The sequence below is a fragment of the Propithecus coquereli genome, unplaced genomic scaffold, assembly GCF_000956105.1.
Source record: "Propithecus coquereli isolate 6110/MARCELLA unplaced genomic scaffold, Pcoq_1.0 Scaffold11, whole genome shotgun sequence".
NCBI classification, from domain to species: Eukaryota; Metazoa; Chordata; class Mammalia; order Primates; family Indriidae; genus Propithecus; species Propithecus coquereli.
In genome coordinates, this window is record NW_012134969.1 from 9,059,967 (window position 1) to 9,069,818 (window position 9,852).

Consider the following 9,852-nt stretch of genomic DNA (forward strand, 5'->3'; position numbering starts at 1 on the left):
ATTCATTTAAAGGGGTGAGATTAGTGCCTCATGAGTGAGATTTGTGCCCTTATAAAAGAGGCCCAAGGGAGCCTATGAGGGCTCAGGGGACCCAAGGCCCATGTGAGGACACAGCAAGGTACCATCTGTGAACGTGGAAGCAGCCCTCGCCAGACACGGCATCTGCCAGAAGCACCTTGGTCTTGGACTTCCAGCCTCCAGAACTGTGAGAAAGAAATACCTATTGTTTGTAAGCCATCCGATCTATGCTATTCTGTTACAGCGGTGTGAGCTGACTGAGACACTTGGAGAACCCACTGCGTTTCAAACACGTTGTCCTTCCTTTTCTGGAAGGTGCAGGTAAGCGCTTCTTCTTGGGGGACTCAGGCTTCGTGCAGAGATGACAGTTCCTCAGGGTGAGTTTAATGGTGAGGCAACAGTTATGGTAACAGATGCTGCTCCTGGTGCCTCTTCTCTCCCAGTGTCTGTATTGTGATTCTGAAATAAAAGGTGATTCATTTGGAATCTGGGACCCAGATGAATGGGCAGGACTCTGAAACAGTATAAATGACACTGCTCCCTGCCAGGAGATCAAAGCAGGGAGGCCGAGCTGTCCTTTAGTATCTGCCTGTGCCTTATCTCACAAAACACCTGGGAAGTCTCTCAGGAGTTCAGGATACCTGGATGGGCATCTGCCTTACAGGAAAAGCAGTGTGGGCTGCTGCTGAGGTTGTGCAGAAGTCCGTCCCCATTTGTGTTAATGGTGGTAACAATAGCCCAGAGGTTAGGAGACGCTTTCGTGGACATTCTCTCCTCTCTGTGAGCCTGCGCTGAGGCCGGCTCCTAATTATTAGGGGTACACGGCTCTCTGACCCTTAGGCTCATTTTCTTCTGTCTAAAACTTGGGTTTATTCATGTCTACGCATGTTGTTCTGGGCGTTACAACACATTCAAGGGGGTGCACAGTTGTGGGACTCTCTCAGAGAGGCAGTCTCACGTGCCTCCTCCTTCCTCACATTTGTCACCTTTTACAGAGAACCACACTGGGGACACTGGGACGGTGTGATTATCTGTCTCCCCAAATAGACAGCAAGCTTCATAGAGGCAGGGATTAACTCGCTGCCAGACACAGCACAGTGCCGACAAGGAACAGGGTGGTGGCATAAACACAGAAATGGATGATGAATTAACTGGTGAATGATTTATGTCACAAAGCATGCTGGCTGCATGGCTTCTTGTCGTCCAGCAGTGAATAAAGAGAAAGGTTGAGTTCACCCAAGTGCTGACCAAGCTTGGAGAACTTGCTCTCCATGCCAGAGAAAGGGCATCCACAATCATGCATGGCCCAGACTGCACTCTTCATCTGCCTCCATTCCTCCTCTTCCTCCTCCTCCTCCTCTCAGCAACAGGCACAACCACCCCCTCATTGTCCCGTCAGGAACCTACACAGCATCCTTGACCCCTACTTCTCCTGTCCTGCTCAAATCCAACCTCGCTTCCCCCTAGTAGACTCTCATCTCCTCGCAGCAAATCTCCAAGCTACTGGCCTCTCTTCACCATCCCCATTGCCACCTGGGGGGCTCCAGAACCCTCCCCTGGTTCTTCCACAATCCGCTGAATGTCCCGATCCTTTCTCCACGCCAGCCTCCCTCACTCGCTCACTCTGCGGAGATGCGCCTCTGACTCTAAAGCCAGAGGGACCCACCATCCTCTCCTCTGTCAAACAAGAGCTGTCTGCCCCAGTGGATTGTATGGGATGCTGTCGGGAGGACATTTCTACTCATTGCACCTCCTAGCTCCTGCCTTTACAGTTCTTTGATCTTAAGACCAACACTCTGATTTTGTCTCTGGCAGAATCCCTGGAGATTGTCGAATCTGCAGCCTTTGCTGCACTGGGGCTCCTGCCATCTTGCGCACCATCCACTGCGGAGATCTTGAGGGTGGGCCTCTGGCAGCCTCTCCTCGAACCTGATTTTCCACGCCAGCCTCCTATTTGCCCCGCAGCTTGACAGTGTCTTTGTGCAGCGAGCTGTGGGGAGCTGAGGATGGGGCTGTGACCCAGGAAAAAGCTGCTCCTACTGCGGAGGACCGGATGCCTCTGAGAATCAGGGGCCTTACAGTGAACGCAGGCTTTTCCAGAGTGATCGAAAGCTACAGAGGCCCAGCTGCTCCTGGGAGTCAGCCCACTCTCCTGGCTAGGAAACTTCGTGGAGTGCCCTGTCTTCTCTTCTCCCCATCTCCCCACTGCCACCACCCCAAGCCACAGTGAGATCCCAAGACACTTTACGGCTCACCCAGGATTGACACCATTGTTGGCCAAGCTGCTCTGAAGTCCCATCCCATGAATTAGGGCTGCTTTAGGAAAGGACTGGAGTGCCAAGAGGCAGACGGCAGGCGTGGGTTCTAGTCCCGACCCTCCCGTTTGCTACTTGCCTGGCCACATGCAATTGCTTCACTTCTCTGGGTCTCTGTTTCCTCATCTGTACAAAGGGTTTGTGCACCTTCCCTGTCAGCCCACAGAGTTGTGGTGAAGGTCACATGAGTTGACAAATGTGAAAGTGCTTATAGAGGTAGAAGGGGACCCACAAAGGCAAGGGAAGCTGATGTGTTAATAACAACGAGGACCAGGCCTAAGAAAAGGGACTGCAGGACATGTTTGCCTTGGCATTTCTTACTCCCCCAGTTCTGGTTCAATCCCCATGTAGACCATCTCATCACTCCATCCTAGAAGAAAAGTTGGGCGCCTAAGTTGCTTGACCACATTAGTGTACATTCATTTAATATATTACCTCCCGGGGGCATTGTAATTTTAAAATGAATGAAGGCAGGAAACCCAAAGGAAGGAATTGATAATGCAGAAACACAGACAGTGGGACCTCTTTGAGTGGGAACATTTTGGGGCAGGAGCAGTAGGACTCCCTTATAACTCTCAGATCATCCCATGGGTCACTTAACCCCATTGTCAGGGAAGGTCCGTGCTTTTGTGGGCTGCACTCTTGAACCTCAGACCAATGCTAAGTCCCCTTTCTCATGTGACCAGAGAGCGTGCAGTTGAGAAGGGTGGTGGAATTCAAACTACCCATGAGTGAATTGTTAGGGGATTCTGCCTGTGAGTTCCAAGTGATCTTCTGGGTGAGGAAGAGGCACACATGAATTGTTGCCAGCACTGTGGCCTTTTCTGGAAATCTGCCAGCCCACGCCAGGCCCCCAAGACTGTGCAGAGTGAAAGGGAAGAGATTGCCCCCCATTGTAGCCGAGGCAGAACGGTCTCAGCCCCTCTCCATCCCTGTGTCCTCTGGCTGCGCCGCCTGAGCAGTCCTGTTCCAGTCTTACTCTTTCAGAGAAAGCCACAGTGTCTCTGCCCCTAAACACCTGCACAGACCATGGTCATTGTGAACTGCCTGGGACGGGACTCTACGGCCCACGATACAGCCTGGAAGTGGGAATATGACCTTGGAGAAACACAAAACCTGGTAAAAACCACAGCCAGCCTTCCTTGAAGAAGCTGGTTTTCCAAACCTCTCCTCAGGATTTTATTAGGTCTTTCAAAGCAAGGAGACAAATAAGTGCATTTTTCCTCCAGCACCTGGGATCGCCCTGGACTCGAATCTCAATCCAGCAGAGTCTGGACCCCACGTGGCCCTGCATGTCCTGCGCGCACTATGCCCTGCCTCGGGAGAAGGTTGGCGATCGCTGTCCTCCCAGGGCGCGGCGGGGCCCGTCCTCTGGCATCGGCTCCCCAGCAAGGTGGCGGCCACCTTCTACCCAGAACGCCTTCTCTTCCTCCCAGAGGGCATTCTCTTCCTCCCAGAGGGACTTTTTATCCTCCCACAGGGCCTTCTCCTCCTCAAGGAGGGCTCTTTCCTCTACCCACAGGGCCTTTTCTTCCTCCCACAGTGCCTTGTCCTCCTGAAGAAGGTTCCGGTCTCTTTCCCATAAGGCGTTGTCCTCTTTCCAGAAGGCTTTATCCTCCTTCCAGAAGGTACGGTATTTTTTCCAAAACGTTTTCTCTTCTTCCCGGAAAGATTTTTCCATTTCCCAGAAGGTTTTCTCCTCTTTCCAGAAGGTTTTCTCCTCTTCCCAGAAAGGTCTCTCCTCTTCCCAAAAATCGAAGATCTGGCCCCGGAAAGCACTGATCTTGCCTCGGAAATTCCACGTCTCTTCCCTGAAGTCTTCTATTTTCTCACGGAAAATTCTCATCTCTTCCCGAAAAGCCTTTTCCTCCTGCAGCTTGTGGATGAGTTTCTTCTGGCGAATACTGGCAGGGGACGACACCAGGGATCGGACGCAGGCGAGCCCCATCCATTTGCCCACGTTGAAGGGGAACATCTTCCTCGCCAGCCAGAATGGCGGGGTGGCCGTGATGGAGGACAGGGCCGCTCGCCAAGTCCAGGTGAGCTGGTTAAAAACCCTGTGGGGGCAGCAGAGAGAACACGTCCATGAGTATCACATGCCAGGGGATAGCTACTGTTTGATTTGGGAAAATTTGACCCCTGCTCTCTCTGTCCTTGTGGTGGCGCTTGTGAGGGACAAGCTTTGGTAGACAAACATGCTGGGTTGTCGTGGCCTTGCGCTCAAGAGGCTGTCAGTACATTCACACTGGAGGCTGGACCGATCCTTGGCCAACAAGGACAGTGGTTCTAAACCAGAGCATCAGAGCACACAAGTGTGACATGGTAAAAGGTGTGTCACTAAAAGTACCACAGCCTGGAAAGAATTGACTTTTGTTAAATCACTCAGAACTAACTTAAGGTTTTGGCCTTCTCACTTGAGAAGTGCTCACATCCTCCTGGGGTGGGGGTGGGGGACAGAAGCTTACAGCAGGGGCCTCACACGTCACTGCCCTCTGCTCCAAGCCTCCTGGGACACAGAGAGTGAGGCCCACTGACCTAGCGGAGTCTATTTTAGTAGAGGAGTCTGTTTTGGGAACAGAGGTTTAAAACAAAAAGGTGAGACGCAATGGCAAATGTTGGCGAGGATGTGGGACAAGAAGACTCTCACACAGTATTGAGCAATAGCTAACAGTTATGAAGACGCCACATTTACTCAGCAGCTCCAGTCCCAGATGCAACCCTGAACTGTGACCAGGATACACAAACAAGCATGTTTGAGGACCTTTGTTCGTAAGAGCTCAATATTGGAAACAATCCAGTGATGGTCACAATAGAATGGAATAAAAAATGGTGGTATTTCCCCATGATGGACAGCACAGCTACCTACCTACAATGGTAGTGTGGATGAATGGTGTGGATAAATCTTATAAATGCAATGCAGAAAGAAGCAGGATCAAGGAATTTCAAAGAATAGAGTTCCAAAAGAAACAAGACTAAATTCCATTGTTTAGAGGAACATACTTAGGTGATAACACAAGAAAGAAATGCAAGGAAGTGCATCCCAGAGTCAGGACAGCAGTTACTTGTGTGGGGGTGGTGGGTTGAGACTAAGGGTTGTGATTAAGTGAGTACTTGTGAGGGGCTTCTGCAGGGCTGGCAGTGTTGTTTCTTTGCGTGGGTGGTGGTTTCATGTGTGTCATTATAAAAATGTGTTAAACTGTACATGGATATTTTATGCACCTCAGTTAATACAGTATATTACACAGTGAAATAAAAGCTGGGGCGAGGAGAGAGAGAGAAAGAGAGAGAAGGGGGGCGGGGAGGGAGAAAGATCTCCAAATGTTGTCTGTCATGTATCTGAGGTATCAGATGTCAGAACAAGCCACAAAAATTCCGGTAACTACAGACGTGGGTGGAGGGATGAGAAAAAGGACAGGGCAGGGGCTGGTGGTTAGGGTGCAGGGAAGACCTCAGTGCAGCCAGATACAGGGCGCATGCGCACGGCAAGGGCCTTGGTTTCCATTTTGTGCTTTCTGGAGGAAGCTGCCAGTGTCCAGCCTCACTCAGTGGACCTCACTATACACCACGCTGTGGAGCAACATGAGACCTTTCCAGGAGATGGTAGGGCCTTTCCCTGTGTCTTTCCATTTCTAGTTTGGGAGCAGGGAGTTGGGGAGAAGGAAAGGCACACAACTAGCATGTGTGGGTGGGTGTGCACACACGCGCAAGCATACTGTGGACGACCACCCAGTCCCACAAGCCGGAAACCTAGGGCTCATCCTTGACCTCTTCCTCTCCCTCACCAGACTTTTCATCAACCGTCAAGCTCTAATAGTTAACATTTCTTAAAGCCACATCACCCTCCCATCTGCCCCTGCGCTGTAGCCCTAGGGGCATTCCAAAACACTGTCCCATCATCTCACATCTGCTTACACACTTTCAAAGACCCCGTAGCCCAAATATCAAAACCAAACACCCTAGTAAGGCCCTGTACAACCTGAGTCCCGCTGTCCTACCCAGTCTCCACTCAACTCTGAGATTCAGTGACAATGAGCTATATTCAGTTCTCAGGACCCTGCCTGCAGTCTCCTGCCTCTACGCCAAAGTTTATGCCATGTCCTGTTCTGAAATTACCTTTTCCTTCTGCTGTGGGCTTGAATTCCTATTCATCCTTGGCCGTCTGAAAGCTCCTTGGACCCTCCACCTAAGGTTCCTCACCACCTCCCTGACATCCCTGTGTTGATGTACTCCTATTGTTACTAATACTTGTCATGCTTGATTGAAATAATGTATGAATATGTCATCCTGACATCTCTGTAACCCAGCATCTAATATAAAGCTGTGCATATAGGAGGGAATTGACAAAAATGTTGGTTGAATTGAGCTGAATTTAATTGAAGTTTGGAACTTTGATTTGCTATTATGTCCTATTATGGTTCTTTGTCTAGGATCCCTCAAATATGCTAAGTTCTCCCCCATTTCCGTGCCGTGCTGCTCTGTCTCCCTAAATAGCCTGCCTAACCTCACTTCAGTTCACCTAGATAATTCTTTAAGACTCAGATAAGGAGTCATCTCCTTCGGGAAGCCTCTCCTGATGCCCCCTTGCCAAGCTCAGACTGAGTGTAGGCCCCTCTTGTCCTGCTAGGAACACCTCATCTCCCATCTCCATGTCCAGCATCCAGCACAATGTCTGGCACAAGATAGATGTTCAGGAAATATCGGCTGAATGAACGACAGTCTCCTGGGTTAGAATGTTGGAAAAAATTCATCTCCAAGTTTTTCTCAAGTTACCAATAAACTATCTTTGAGAAAGAGATAAGATAAGTACCACATCAAATATGTGGATGTATATTTGGATATAAAGTACAATATAAAACCAGATGTACATCTATGTAGATATGAAACATGAATTAAAGAAACATGCCTGGTCTTCCTAATTGTACTTTAAGACTAGGAACTTATTTTTAAGGGAAATGTTATATATTACCTTATGATTAGAACAAATACTAGACAATCTAAAGCCAACAGTTACCTACTGTTTAGCTGTTTCCCAACTGGGCAAGTCCTGTAGCCCTCAGAGGGCAGGGCGTCATTGTCATGTCAGATCCCTAGTGATGCGGGTGCAGGCTCGCCCCAGCACTGCCTGCAGTGACCCCTGTGGACCTCTCCGTCCTGCCCCATGGGATGGAGAGGGCCAGGATGGGGCCCCGAACGAGAGACTTGAAGGAAAGGAGAGAGCACCTGAAAGGTTTGAAAGACTTCGCCATCTTCCATCTTTGACTTCACCAATGGGATGGTGCAGCTGATGACTCACCAATGATTGTGACCTCAGGTTCTGTCTGGATTGTCTCCAGGAGTGGTCTGCTGGGAAATCACTTGTGGTTTGGGATTTGTACATGGTGAGTTACTTCCCTTGCTGCTTCTAAGATTTTTTGTCTTTGGCTTTTGACAGTTTGCTTGTGATGTGTCATGGTGTGGATCTCTTTGAGTTTATCCTACTTGGAGTTTGTTGAGCTTCTTGGATATGCAGATTTGATGCAGTTTTTGATCAAATTTGAAAGTTTTTGGCAATTATTTGGCAGGTGTTATGGGCTGAGTTTGTCCTCCCCACAAATTCATATGCCGAAGTCCTAACCCCAGTACCCCAGGACCTCAGAATGTGACCACATTTGAGATAGAACCTTTAAAGAGGTAATGCAGGCTGGGTGCAATGGCTCATGCCTGTAATCCTAGTGCTCTGGGAGGCCGAGGCAGGAGGATCACTTGAGCCCAGGAGTCTGAGGCTGCAGTGAGCTCTGATGATGCCACTGCACTCTACCTGGGGTGAGAAAGGAAGAAAGGAAGGAAGAAAGGAAAAGAAAGAAAGAAGGAAGGAAGGAAGGAGAAAAAAGAAAAAAAAGAAAAAAAGAAGTAATGGAGTTAAAATGAAGTCAATAGGGTGGGCCTTAGTCCAATATAATGAGTGTCTTTATAAGAAGAGGAAATTAGGACACAGACAAAGAGGCAAGACCATGTGAAGACACAGGGAGAAGGTGGCCATCTGCAAGACACAGACAGAGGCCTCATAAGAAACTCATCCTGTTGACACCTTGATCTTGGACTTCCAGCCTCCAGAACTGTGAGAAAATAAATTACTGTTATTTAAATGACCCCGTCTGTAATACTTTGTTAGGGCAGCCATAGCAGACTAGTACAGCAGGGATTTCTGTTTTGTTTCATTCACAGCATTAAGAAGAGTGTCTGGCACAGAGTTCACATAATTATTGACTGACTGAATGAATAGAGTTTCAAATAAGAAGCAGGGGAAAAGATCTCTACTTGCAGATTTTCTCTCTCTCTATATATGTGATTTCTATTTGTTTATTACTTCACATTATACTTTTTATCCTAGAAAAGTTTTCATTCTTGCCTTCCCCAGTTTCTTCTTCCAGTGGAGGAAGGACTTTTCCTCATCTTGCTTATTTCTGGGGTCTTTGTCTACATCACATTTGCCTGTGCGAATTCCTTTGGATCTTTGTTCTTGGTGGTTGTGGCAGATAGGAGTTTCCAAAGATGGCCTTAATATCCCCCATCCATATGCTCTTTTTACACCATGACTTCACCAATGCCCCATCAAGAGGCAAAGTCATCTGTTCCCCTTGAACCTAGGTGGACCTTTGGTTGCTTCAACCAACAGAGCACAGGAAAAGTGGTGGTGTGCTGAGCAGCAGGGTGCTGGAGCCCTTTCAACCAGCCAACCAGAGAGTTTCTCTGCTCCCAATTCCATGCTCACAGCCTGAAATAGGCATAGAGGGATTATTTATATGATGAGATATAAATGCTACAAATATATGGCAAATGCTACAAATCTCACACACACACACACACACACACACACACACACACACAGCTGGTTGATAAACATTTACCAGCAAACCACTGTTTCTGAGGCCAGATCATAAAAGGTGATAGTTTCCTCTGGTTCTTTCTTAGTATACTTGTTCTTAAATTCCAGCCCACATGCTGTAAAGAAGCGCAGGGTACATGACAAGGTCACATGCAGTTCTGGCTCATGGTCCCAGCTGAGGTCCTAGCGACAGCTAGCATCAGCTGCCACTGTACATGTGAGTGAGGCTACCTTCAGACGACTGCAACCCCAGCCATTGTCTACCTTCATATGAGTGACCCAAGTGAAAACCTCCTAACTGAGCCCTGCCAACCCCTAGAACTGAGAGAGAGAATAAATGATCACTGATTTTATACTCCTTAGCTTGGAGAGGTTACACAGCAATAGATAATCAGAACAGTGATACTTGCTCTTTTATTTACTATGGCATCGTAAGTTAAAGCAAAGGAAAATGCATCTGTTTAACATTTTTAAAAATGTTATATCCATTTTACATGATAGGTCTTCATGCTCAGTGTGAGATTCACTCATTTTTGCATTCATTCATTTATCCGACAAATGTTAGTTGAGTGCTAAATAAGCATCAAACCCTGTGCTCACTGTTAAGGATAGAGGAGCTCACAGTCCACAAATGGAGAAAAAATGGAAACAACA

The 9,852-nt window shown here is 48.2% G+C and overlaps 1 protein-coding gene across 1 annotated transcript; it reads right to left on the reverse strand.

Annotated features, from left to right (window-relative positions):
• Positions 1 to 3,525: 3,525 nt before the first annotated feature.
• CCDC70 (coiled-coil domain containing 70) lies at positions 3,526 to 7,431 on the reverse strand. The gene is made up of 2 exons (XM_012648841.1): positions 7,349 to 7,431; positions 3,526 to 4,390 (listed from the first exon to the last, which is right to left on the reverse strand). Exon 2 carries the CDS (start codon positions 4,306 to 4,308, stop codon positions 3,640 to 3,642), a length of 669 nt encoding a protein of 222 aa, XP_012504295.1. The 5' UTR covers positions 4,309 to 4,390; positions 7,349 to 7,431; the 3' UTR covers positions 3,526 to 3,639.
• Positions 7,432 to 9,852: the final 2,421 nt, after the last annotated feature.